This window comes from Silene latifolia, chromosome 6 (assembly GCF_048544455.1).
Source record: "Silene latifolia isolate original U9 population chromosome 6, ASM4854445v1, whole genome shotgun sequence".
Classification (NCBI taxonomy): Eukaryota; Viridiplantae; Streptophyta; class Magnoliopsida; order Caryophyllales; family Caryophyllaceae; genus Silene; species Silene latifolia.
Genome location: NC_133531.1, coordinates 34,364,716 through 34,377,757, shown reverse-complemented (window position 1 = coordinate 34,377,757; position 13,042 = coordinate 34,364,716). Strand labels below are relative to the sequence as shown.

The window sequence follows — 13,042 nt, the reverse complement described above, 5'->3', positions numbered from 1 at the left end:
AATAATGCATGATGATGTGGATTTTTAAAATGAATATAGAAGGGGGGAATAATGAAAAGTAATGCTTTGTTGTTGCCTTATATTTATAGACTATAACTTTATTTGTCCTACTCCAATTTGATTCAAAATAAGACAACTGATGACTACCTTATGACTCAAAACGATGGATAATCTAATAAGCAAAAACATTGATCCGAATAAGATCAAATCGATAACTATTTTTATGTATCGAAATGTAACTTCAGTGCGAAATTGTCGGTCCAAAACTTAAAAATATAAATGTACGTAATAACTTGGGGTCACACGCCTGTTACTAGACTTGTTACTTGATGATTACCCGAATGACGATAACCCGACACGAATTTAAGACAATCTAAACTCGATATTGACTCGTGAAACCCAAACCAAATACAAACTATCCGGTTAAGACCCATAACCAACCGGAATAAACCCGATTATAACCTCATTTTGATTTTTTAGCAATGGCTCAAGAGATACCCTAAATGTCCAATCTTTGGACCTAATAAGTTGGGAACCTACCTGCCTGGGCTGTGGACAAACTTGATAATTGAGGGAATTCAACATCATCATCTAGTTTAAACCCTTGTCTATGTACTTCCTAAACCCCTACACCAACACAAATTCTGAGTGAAAACACCATGGGATTACAATCTCTTTGCTGCTCCTTTTCCTCTCCTAAGATCTCCCATTTCTCCTTTAATAATCTTGTATGTCTTTCATTTATTACCATCTTCAATTTTGTTTTTAATTTTCTATTTTTCATGTGGGTTTAGGTTAAAAGTTCAAAACTTTGTCTAATTTATGTTTTATGTATGTGTTTGAAAGGTCTCAACTGGTATAATTACTGGAGGAAACAAGAGAATTCAGCTTACCCATGTGCAAAAATGTATGATTTCTTCCCTTTTGTTTCTTAATATTGCTTGCTTGGTTAAGCTTTAGTACTCCCTCCGTCTCTGCCATTTTTTTTACGTTTTATCCTTTGTGACGGGTATTTTAATCAAATGTAAACAAATGACTGAGACATAGGGGAGTAATCATTTCTTAATTCAGCTTACCAATTGAGCATTAGAGCCTGGAGGGTATGAAATATAACTATTGAGGGGGTGTTTGTTTCGTGCACGGGTATGGGGTTGGAATCAGGAATCATATTCGGGTGGTATGGGTTTGGAACTTGATTCCTCATACCTTGTGTTTGGTTCATTTTTGAGTGGTATGAGTTTGAACGTCAATTAAGGTTAAAATGCGTAAATTAAAGTATTATAAATAATAATTTTCAATATTATAAAATCATGAAAATGATTAGTTAATCAAATAAGTATATAAAAAATTGGATTTACAATATGCTATAATTTGTTTTTTCATATTTTTGATCAATTTAGTTTGATACCCGTGGGTATCAATCTCATACTCACCCCCCTCCTTGGGTATGAGAAACCCATACCTCATGGGTTTGAGGTATGGGTATGAAACCCTTGTATTTGCCAAACAAACACTTGGTATGGGTTTGGCTCATTCCAAACCCATACCTCATACCTTTTTTGGGTGAACCAAACACCCCCTGAGTTGTAATGTTGTTTCTAGTCAGTTAATGTTTGTGGGTTCTGACTTAAGGCTTTATTCAGCATATCCTATTTCGGGTTTGAGATGGTTGGATAGGGAGTCGCGGTTGCGAAAGGTGAAGGGGGTGTCTATTGTTTGTGCTTCGCAATCTGATTCTAAGCCAAATTTGGAAGTACAACATTCTGATTTTGATGTGAAATTGCAAGCTTCTCCTAACGGTTCATCTAGTGTGCCTGAGATGAGGTTTGGTGGTGTTGAACCGTTTAGAGGTAAATCGGGTTCAATTTCGTTTTATGGGGTGACTCACCAAGTGATAGAAGAGAGCAAGTTGGCTTCCTCTCCGTATAATGATGGAGGTGGCTCCTTGCTTTGGGTTTTGGCTCCGGCGGTGTTGATGCTATCCTTCGCCCTTCCTCAACTTTATGTTGCCAATGTCGTTGCCAGTTTTTTCAGTGAAGGCCTTCTTGCAGGTAGCTCTTGTGTTATATTAATTTGTATGTGTTTGATGATATATTTTGCTCAGGATGCCTGTCGGTAGATTTTAATCTCAGGTAATTTCATTCTGTGTCATTCAGATATACCTTTGTATAGTTTCAGTCTCTGAGGAAATGTTTGTGTACATTCGACCTCCTTAACATGTCGTAGACTGCAGGCCTTAAGGTATAGCAGTAATGCCGTGTAAATTTAACTCATATAATGAGATGAGGATGTTGGAGAACTCATGTTTATCCTTTCTTACTTCTATAAATTACTTGAAATATACATAGCTTTGATTCTCTCCTAATGAAATATGTCAGAGATTTGGTTTTGACAAATGATTACGCTAAAGTGCGAGAGGTTATATGCCACGGCTATCTAATATCTACACTATTTCTTTGTTGGACACTCTATATCCTCCCTTGCTCATATCTTGCATTTGCCATTGTTTAAAGTTTAACAACAGAAGTAATCATTCTTTTAAGTATTTGCGACTCAATGAGTGACCACATTGTTCTTGTTTAGATGCCTCCTTGTCTATCATCCTTGATTGGGTATGTTCACGTATGATGTGGATCATGACAAATTTAACTGCCATGCAGAGACTGCCGCCGCTCTTACTTCTGAAGCTGTACTCTATGTTGGTGTTGCATTGTTCCTTCTTATTACCGACCGGGTTCAGAGACCATATCTGCAATTTAGTTCAAAGCGATGGAGTCTCATAACCGGTTTAAAAGGGTTCTTAACAGCTTCATTTTTCACCATGGGTCTCAAAGTCGTTGCTCCGTTAGTGATCGCCTATGTTACATGGCCCTTCTTAGGCTACCAAGCAGTGACTTTGATTACCCCCTTACTAGTTGGTTATGTGGCTCAACTTGCACTTGAGAGTTTTGCTGACAAGCAAGGGTCATCCTGTTGGCCGATTGTTCCAATCATCTTTGAGGTACTTTAGAGTTTAGCCATTCTTGTTAACTCTAAATTTTCTCTTGCTACCGAGATACTATGTTTTTTATACTCCATGTTTCCCTGTAAACTGTTTACCTATTTGCTATTGCGTGTTTGGGGCTCGGTAATTTATTAAATATGGCTTAGGCAAGATTTCTGTTCTTGAATTAAAATTTGGTTTCTGAATGCTGCACACACCCTCAGACCGCACCTAATAAATTTGTTTCCCACCACCATCTTCAGTTTTCCACCCCATCTCCTTCCAGCCATCACCCCCACCGAACCTTGAGCACCTCCCTGAGCCACCACAGTCCACTGCTGACCCACCTTTAACCTTCCAACCGCCCTAGACCCTGCTCTTAACTAACCGACTACCCTAGACCTTTGCATTTCCTGACCTCATACACCCAACCATCAAAGATCCCCTGAACTATCCGTGACAACCCCAAGACACACCCCTAACCACATCTGCGATACCTCAACCCTCTTTAACAATCATGACCGCCAAAAACATTATCGAGCAATATACCAATTGAAGACATACAAAGACATAGTAACAGAGAGAAAGCTGTGGAGGAGGTGAGAAAGAAACATGATAATGGGGATGGAGGTCATTTTTGTTGTGGCGATGAATTGATGATGAATAAAGAAGATAAAGAGAGCAGCTTGAGGGAGAGATCTATAAAGAGAGAAGCGGTTGTATGACAGTATTCAGAGAAGGGCAATTTTGTATAATTATAACTTTGGTCTTTGTGCAAATGGTTGGGTTAAGCAAATAATCTGAACGGAGAAAGCATTTCGTTTTTGTTTTTGAGGTGACGAATTTGACTTTTAGTTTTAACTTGAATTACTTCGAAAAGATAATTAAGAAATATGATGGGATTCCTATTGAAACTCGCTTTTATAGAACACTAATCTAATTACTTATTTACTTGTACAATATTAAAAGATATTGAACACTGATTAGAATGTCTCGGAATAGGAAAACAACATATATAAACGGAGAATGCTTTTCTTATCCTTGGAGGTTTTGAATTGCTTTGACAGATCTACAGACTGTATCAACTGGCAAGAGGAGTAAACTTTATTGATAAACTGATGTTTGTGATGGGAGGAATGGAGGCTACTCCTCAAGTTATCGAGAGAAGCCGTGCTTTACTAGCAATGACAGTAACGTTTGAAGCAGTTGCGATTGTTTGCCTGTGGTCATTGTTGACGTTTCTTTTACGGCTATTTCCATCTAGACCAGTTGCAGAGAAGTATTGATCCTTTTTAAACTGTACATTCTGCAACCTTTTGACTGGCTGGACACTGTAGAGCAGAATGCAGATAGAGCTCTTTTGGTCAACCTTTCGATTGGCTGGACACTGTAGGATACTTAATATTGTAATTTCTGTAATCACGAACGAATTCATAGAACATTAGAACGGTTTTATATCCCCAGTAGGCAGTAACTATGATGACGGGTTTTTAAATCTGAAATTCCGAATTAAACATATTTTGTGCCTTTAATCAGTTGGTGAAAATATCAGCTATGTGATGCAACGAGAAGCCTTAAAGTTAGAACTCAAGATCATTCATTTTCTGGTTTGCATCATTTGGTGTAGTATGCTTAAGAGCTTTTATAGGACCGCAGAGAACATGCTTTTTTGAAGACTCATTTTGGTGGTTCTCTTCTCCCTCTCCATCCAAACTGTTTGAAATCTCTCTGTAAGTTTAGCTTTAGTTATAATGTGAAGGAACATGACTTCGAGAAGTCGGGAAGAGTTATGAGGGAAAGTGGGTTGACGTGTGTCAATGGTGGCTGGTTGTTATAGAGGGTAATAGCCAATAGGTGCGACTGCGAGGGTCCTTTTTTTTGGCAAGGGTATAACTGACATTTCACGAGCTAAGCATAAGCAAAAAGTTATCCAAAATATAACTGACAATCTGACATTGGCTTGTATAGTGGTGCAATCGAGCTGAGAGTTCGTAGTGAGCTTGGAATCGGCTCGGAAACTTGAGCTTGTGCTCGGAATCTGTGCGGAAATTTCTGAGCTTAAAAAATGAAAGTTCGGAATCGGCTTTGAACTTATTTTCTGAGCTTAAAATAAATATATTTTAAGAAAAATGCAAATATAAAATACTTATCATATATAACAAAAATACAATTATAATTGTAAAAGTAGCATTTTATTAAGAACAAAAATAATTGTAAAATGCCAAAAAGTAATAGTAAAAAATAAAACGAGCATAAACGAGCTTCCGATTTCGAGCTCTATTAAGCTCGGAATGGGCTCGGATTTGGTCCACCTTGGCTCAGAATCGGCTCGAAATCAGTTTTTGAGCCGATCTTTGACCAATTTAATTTCGCGGACTCTACGAGCTGGCTCAAATCATTTACAGCCCTAGGCTTGTACTATCGAAATACCAATACGTTCAATGTAAACAAATGATCCCAGAACTTGAGTAATAAAAGCTGCTTGATTTTTACTCCTCCTGGCTCTGAATAAGGTTAATCCTTTTCTTTTTAGGCCATCTCTAAATAAGGTTCACTCTTCATTTTATGAACCATAATAAAAGAGGGAGGGAGGATGCTTGTGTGGCCGCTTGGTTTCATAAATAAGTATAGGATAATGTTTTTGAACAAAACGTCCAATAGGGAGATGTATCGGTTTGGAACACTCTTATCCAACCTAATATCAAATTTGTGTAGCAAGGATAGAACTCAGGTCGCAGCCTGCCTTGTTAAATTTTACCCTTTCCCTTGTACGGAAGTCGAGGGCATTCTTTAGCAACAATAAATTTAAGCATTGGAGATGAAAGAATTTGAGAAACTCAGAAAAGGATGTCAGCATGCTTGTATTAATTAGATCCAACTTCTTTTTATATATTCCTTGCAGAAGCTACTTAAAGGGCTTGTAAATACATATTAAACATCAATGTGGATCCAAAAAAGGGGTTAACTTTTTAGAAAGATAGTTGGCTCACTGGCTCTTACAGTGACAAAATATAAAAGAGCCGAAACATATCAGCTTTTGAAAATCTTATCAGCAGGCAAGTTGAGATCAAAAAAACTGCTTCCAAATGATTCCATGTTAGAAAGTTCCTTTGAGGTACATCCACGCCCATCTTGGTTCAGCGATGACAAGCCAGAAGTTCCAGGTCTTGCACGCTTCCGGGAAGAGCATTCACTCTCGTCTTGATTCAGAAACAAGCCGGAAGATGACTCGCTTGACCCCTTTATTCCACCCCCTATACATGTATGTATCAGTAGGCTTTCGAAACACCAATTTGCTTTATTCTACCTTCATTATCTCTTCAGAAAATTACTGAAACCCAAAAACAATTATGACTTGACCTGCCAGACAGGTCAGCAGGGAAATACAATGTGCTGCTACACTATGAAAGGGTGCCATGGATCAAGATTCGAATTCTGAATACTCCCGAAAATTTAAATTCAGGTGAAAACATGTTTTCCTGATTTGTTATTACTAATTAAAAACTAAAAGAAGTTGGCAATGTCAATGTATGAGATCCCATTTAACTTTCAAAGATTACAAAACGTGAAAATGACAGATATATCTGTGGCATATGAAATGTATAGTAGTTTCAGAATTCTGAAGGCTGAATCACTATTCTGAATGCTTAAACTTTATATCCAGACATTCATAGAAATTCTTCATGCAACCCATTTGAGTTTAATGGGAAATTGAAGCTAAACTTTGACCATTAGCTATCTCAATAGAAATGTCGAGACACATTGTAAATTTTGTCAGGTTTGATATATGAAAGCATTTTCATCTTATCAAATTAACAATGTTGTGACTAGTGTATATTGTGAGGAATCATCGGTCAAAATTGAGATCACTCATCAACAAAGTCAAATGGGGACAAATCGGACAAAATAAAAGAGATTGATAGAGTATAGTAAAGAGTCAATCTATAGCAATCTTGCCATGAAAAGGGGAAAAAGGTGTCTTTAAAGTTACCTAGACTCTCAGTTCGAAATGTAAGATCTTATATCTATAAGAAGCTAAAAGATTCGGCAATGCGCCTATGTTACTCAATATTCGTCAACTTTATTGGAGAAGTGAACTATATAAAAGGAATCGAACTATTTACCTAAACCTAATTTTGAATACAAATTCAAATGCGATGAAGATTCAGAAAATCCATACCTATTGAGCTAGAATATTTCTCATTACTAATCATCCTCCAATCACAAAACTTTGAAGCTTTTTCCAAACCCTTAGACATATAAGGCGCTATTATGTGGGTGGTGCGCCGAAGAGGTCCTAACAGATCATTCTCAATGCAGTCATACCTGCAATTAAAAACCATCATTAGAGTCAGAATCACGCTATAAGACCATAAAGTGCACAGTCATTCATAGAACTTCAAACACAAGGGAAGAGAGCCAAGTAAAGAGTAGAAGCTGCTAGCAAAACGCAATACGGAATATATTATTTTGAATAACAAAAAGAAAAAGAAACATCTGAGATCAAACAGATGTAGTTCAAGTGAACTGACATGTTACGGCAGAGGCTGTCAACCACATTGGTCATAGTGATTATCTTCATTCTACTTTCCATAACTTTGCCGTAATCATCAAACTCATGAAATGGCTCCTCCAAATACAAGGAAAGTCTCTCAACATTGGCTTCCAGTTGTTGTTGCTGGTCTTCAAACAAATTTTGTTTTATTTCCCGTTCCTTTGTAGACATTTCATTCTTAAAAAGCTCAGTACCAAACATGTAGTATGCAAATGGGTAAGAATATGATAAAATACGTCTTGATCTAAACAATCTGTAGAGAGCATTCGTAACCCAGCTCATGTCTTTAGATTCAGTTTCCCTATCTTCCAACGTTAATATCTTCTCCTGAATGGTTTCCTTGAGTTTATCTTCAAGCTTATATGAATCCGTATGAGCTTTGTACCGGTTGTGGTAGTGAATATACCTCCACCACTCCTTCTTTGCAAGCTCAGTTTTTTTTATATCTTCTTCTTTAAATCTTCCGCAACTGTGACCAGCAATGCTTTGATATGTATGAGCTCTACCTGTTGCACCACCACAAACCCAGCTGCAAGAGTAGAAAATTAGTAGGCCGAAGACTATGCACATGATTTACATAACTGAAATTTTCTAATATTCCTCCAGTTTGACTATGGTAGTCAATTGAATATGAGTGTGATTCGACATATCGGTAATATAACATATGTAAAGCTAAAGATGATAATATGGAAATAGTTATTTTGATAAACCAAACACGACTTTTTAAAAAATTAAATATTAAATATTTACGTTAATTTCAAGTAATTAATGGTTACAGTTGCCAATGATGTACCACAAGTCATATGGGAACAGTAAAACGGGATTGAGGTAGTAACATGCAACCCAAATATCTAAAATTAACAATAATGAAGAACAGAATTCACAACAACAGGCAAGTGAATTTAGTTTCATGAAAATGATCAATGAAATTTATATCATCCTGTAGGCGGAATTTAAATGGCAGAGCAAAAAATGCTCCTGTCATAAATGTCAAGAAATCAAGTTTTCGTTCCAAGCGTGTGCAACTACAGACTCGAGTAAGAGGACTTGAAGTCTTGAAGCTAAGCGATAATGTTGATATTAGATCCATACATTTACAAAATTAAAACTGTTGATGTTGCACTGTAAGACAAAAAAAAATCGCAATCTCCTTCGGCACATTTTTCTATAAAACAAGCTAGGATAGAATAAGTAGATCAAACAACTTCAAGAGTAAGAGGATGCACATTTTAGAAGAAGAGTTGCCTACGAAAAAGTGCATTACATATGAACAGCTGCAACACTGAATTCTACCAGATTTCAGGTAATCTGTAATTGGTTTATACAGACATCTAAATGCAAAGCCTAAAATAGCTTATATATTGACATCAACCAACACACACACACACACAAAAAAAAAAGACATTATAAACGAACTTTAATTTTTTGATGGAAAGTTTGAGACTTCCACAGTTGACTAATTATATTGTGCAAGTGAACACAAAAGCAGATGCACAAACCGCAGCAAGTAGCCTAAAATAATATCAAAAGATGTAAGAGATCAATAGGGAACCAGGAAGAGGAAATGCACAGATATTAGAGGATGCTTGAATCAAAACTCAAAAGCAAGATAAATTAAACCCCCAACAAAAAGCAAAAGCCCAAACCAATTTGAATCGCTCACCAAAATGCTTGGCCACAGACACATACAACAAGATTACATCCTCCATTCTTCTCCACAGCTTTGTGACATTTAGGACAGGGCTTTGTGTGACTTGTGATCCAATTAACAGTCTCAGATTCATCCTGGCATTTCTTCATCCAAAGTTCCCACATAAGACATGAACAAGGTGAGTGCGTTTCACCACAGCATCCAAAGCAGAATTGATGACCACACGCACATTCTACCTCCAGGAATTCATCCTCATCAGCACGAATGGCATTGCCACAGTGTGGAACACTTGGGCACCATTTGACCCTTTTATTATCCTCAATGTAGGACTCCAGAATAAAGCGATCAAATTTTGCCGCAATGGCGGAATCTTGCATGCTGAGCAAGAGTCTTATTTTTCCATCATCACAAATTGCATTGCATTGGTATGCCATGCACTTAATACGTCTACTCTGACCCTCGTTTATTCTCACAACAAAATGCTGTGCCCAACCTGATTATAAAAAAGGTAATGGTAGAGTTTCAGCAAAAAAAAAAAAAAAAAAAAAAAAAAAAAAAAAATCTAGTTACTCAGCAAAGAAGATGAAAAAACTTAAAACAAATGATATCTAGAGCCATACCATGCTGTAAAAATCAAGTGAAAGATGGAAAGAACAGACAAAGACAAAAAAAAAAAAAAAAAAAAAAAAAAACAGAAGGGCATCTGAGATCTCAGTGCTTTACGCTTACCTTTCCACAGATAATAGGAGCTGAGTTAATGTAACAAAGTTTACTAGTTAACGCAACTGAACTATATGAACGATTTCGGACACACTTACTATGATTGTAACTGTATGTGTAACATTCCTTGCAGATGCCTTTACATCACTCAAACTATCATCAGTACACAGCCACCTATGACACTCAAGAGGCCAACAAACTTTCAAGAAAGCTGACCTTGTAACAATTACCCCCACAACATTTCAGAGAGCTCTTATTACGACACTAACTGATTGATAGTCAGGGAGAAACAAGTCTAAGAACCAAAAGTATCACATCAAGGACGAATGCTGTCAGTTTGTCAGATACAGCATCAACAACCACAACAAATATTTCATATTATTTCCGACAGTCCATATCTACAATGCTTCCAAAAAACAAATTGGAAGAATTTTGTAGAATGTGCAACCGGGAAATTGAAAATGTGTTAGCTAAGAGAGTTACACTTCTCAGCGGTTGCAGAAACTAAGATAATAGGATCTGTATATTTGGCAACTAGCTTCCTTGAAGAAGTAAAAAGGTTCTTCTAACAACTTAAGAGTGATAAAAGAATTCGAAGTAGGTTAAATTCAACATATACAGCAAAAGAACTTACAGATATTACAAAAGGAGTGGCCACAGTCCATGGCCATAAGTTCATTAGCAGGCTTGTCCTCAATACAAATACCACACGTCAGAGAAGATGATGAGGAACAAGGTTTAGAATGTTCAATAACTTTGACTCCGGCCTCCACATACAATTGATCTTTTCCTCTTTCAACAAGCACAGCCAACACCCTTTCAACATCCCAACGATAATGTATAAGAAGAGTTCTAGCATGATGTTCTTTCAATGAGAGCACATCCATTATTCTACGCAAGTCCTCCCTCTACAACAATAATCGGCATGATCAAATCATGAATTTCAGGCCGCACAGAATCTTTGTCAAAAATAAAACTTTAATACTTGTTTGTGAAGGCCAACTACGAAAAAAAAAATTAGCAGAAACAGTTTACCTGAGCTACGGCAAGTGATTCCCGTGTGATCACCTACATGATGAGGAGTGGATTAAAAAAAATTAGAATCAACTCATATAACAAGCTAGTAACAGACTAATAAAACGACCAGAACTTTCATTTCTGTGTCCTCACCCATGATCTCGAACATCACAACTGTACAAAACAACTAAAAACTATGCTTGCCGCAATCAGCATTGGCATGCAGGTTTTAAAATGACAAATCAAACCCGGCACTTAACCCTCAAATATCCGGGAAGAACCCAAGAATGACCAAATTACAAACACCATTATCATAACTAACATCTATAGTTCTATACCAATGTCATGAACTTGGTAATTAATACAGAGGTAATACGACATTCACAAACAACGACCACAAAATCGACGAAGTACAAATACCTAAAACTCGAATGAAACCAACCCTTTCGAAAACAAAGATCACTAGTCTGATACTCTGATTACACCCTTGTAGCAAGAGAGTCCACATTCTACTTCAACCAACATTGACAAGAAAACTTTAGAAGTAAAAAATGGCTCAAACAATGACACATTACTACAAATTCGACAAACTCAGACGGTTTAAACTGCATTCCAGTATCAAAACTCGATTAACAACAACAAATATAACTCAAAATTCATGAACAAAAAAAACAATTCACAACCTAATAGCACTAAACAAACTAAAACCCCTAAAACACAAAATTGCGACCAAACAGCAACCGTAAAAAATCAAAAAGTCGAAAAATTGAAATCAAAAATCAAGAAATAACCTGAATTGGAGATTTCTTATTTTGGAGGGAGAGACGAAGATGATCATCAACATCTTGAATTCCATTCAAGCAATCAACACCATCATCATTTTCGTCTTCTTCTTCGTAATTATTATCACTATTATTATCATCGTCGTAGTAATACTCGGTATCGCTATCAGCGTAATCTTCTTCCATAATTCAATTAAACTAATAATAACAATAATAAACAATAAATTAGAGATTATGTTACAAATTGAATTAATCGAATTGAGTTAAACTTAAAGAGAAATTAGGGTTACGGCGACGATCGACGCCGATCGACGGCGGGAAAACCCCTAGAGAGAGAAAATAATGAGGAGAGAGAAAGTGAGGATTTTACTTTTTGGGAAGTGAAATAGCAAAATAATAATTCATATATTTATATAATTAATTTAAGTAATACAGTAATAATAATTAAATTTAAGGAAAATTGGAAGGTGAAAAGGTTGCTATTATATGTGTGTTTTGACTTGGTAGAAATTCTTTGGTCATTTTTTGAAGTGTTTTTGTTTTGAAGGGAGACTTCATATAGATTTTGTTTAAGTGTGGAAGCAAAGGAAGTGGTTGTTGTGAAGGTTCAACTTCTTCTTCGGGGGTTTTTATAGAGGTGAGACTTGTGGAGGAAGGGTTATTGACGGATCATTTCAGATACGGGTCATTGATTTCGAGTTATTATACTTTTAATTTTGTATTTTTCAAAAATTTTACTATTTAGTATTTAGTATAACAATTGTAACTAGGTTTTGGGCGTTAGTTTGTAGGATATTATGATCATATGATCCGATACTAACTGATTCGATCTGAATTAAATATATCAATCTAAAGTAGGATATCGATCAACGAAGATCGACTTCCATGCATTCTAATACTCCATGATAAGAAAATGATCTATCTATTTAGGAATTGTATTATGTTTTTTATGGAAGCGTATAAAACAGATCGACTTTTCGATATTGTTGTAATTTATTGATTGACTTTTGGATAGACTTGGTAAACATATTAGGTCGTATTAGAGCTGATCAAATGGCCCAAGCCCATTGGCCCTACCCGGCCCGGCCCGGTTTTTTAAAGGGCTTGGGCCTTTAGTTTTGGCCCAAAAAAGCCCATGAGCCGGCCTAAAAAGGCCCAAAATATTTTGGGGTCGGGTTTGGGCCAAGCGTTTGGCCCAAATTTTGGCCCGGCCCGGCCCATATTTATTAATAATGAATATTTTTCTAATAAAACCTATTAAAGTAGCGTTAAAGTTATACTCAACTCTTTACAAACTCAAGTATATTTTTTTAGATTTATAAAACAAAGTATAC

The 13,042-nt window shown here is 36.4% G+C and overlaps 2 protein-coding genes across 3 annotated transcripts; one reads left to right on the top strand and one right to left on the bottom strand.

The window, feature by feature from the left end:
- Nucleotides 1–496: 496 nt before the first annotated feature.
- LOC141586702 (uncharacterized) lies at nucleotides 497–4,515 on the top strand. The gene is made up of 5 exons (XM_074408011.1): nucleotides 497–728; nucleotides 847–907; nucleotides 1,644–2,051; nucleotides 2,661–3,001; nucleotides 4,051–4,515. Exons 1-5 carry the CDS (start codon nucleotides 660–662, stop codon nucleotides 4,267–4,269), a joined length of 1,098 nt encoding a protein of 365 aa, XP_074264112.1. The 5' UTR covers nucleotides 497–659; the 3' UTR covers nucleotides 4,270–4,515.
- Nucleotides 4,516–5,817: 1,302 nt separating this feature from the next.
- LOC141586701 (putative E3 ubiquitin-protein ligase ARI2) lies at nucleotides 5,818–12,309 on the bottom strand. 2 transcript variants are annotated; one of them, XM_074408009.1, is made up of 8 exons: nucleotides 12,079–12,309; nucleotides 11,718–11,906; nucleotides 10,945–10,977; nucleotides 10,544–10,817; nucleotides 9,202–9,682; nucleotides 7,516–8,067; nucleotides 7,164–7,309; nucleotides 5,818–6,237 (listed from the first exon to the last, which is right to left on the bottom strand). In XM_074408009.1, exons 2-8 carry the CDS (start codon nucleotides 11,892–11,894, stop codon nucleotides 6,014–6,016), a joined length of 1,887 nt encoding a protein of 628 aa, XP_074264110.1. In that variant the 5' UTR covers nucleotides 11,895–11,906; nucleotides 12,079–12,309; the 3' UTR covers nucleotides 5,818–6,013. The 2 variants fall into 2 exon arrangements, with proteins under 2 accessions (XP_074264110.1, XP_074264111.1); XM_074408010.1 differs by having other exon boundaries at nucleotides 5,818–6,314; nucleotides 11,718–12,309.
- Nucleotides 12,310–13,042: the final 733 nt, after the last annotated feature.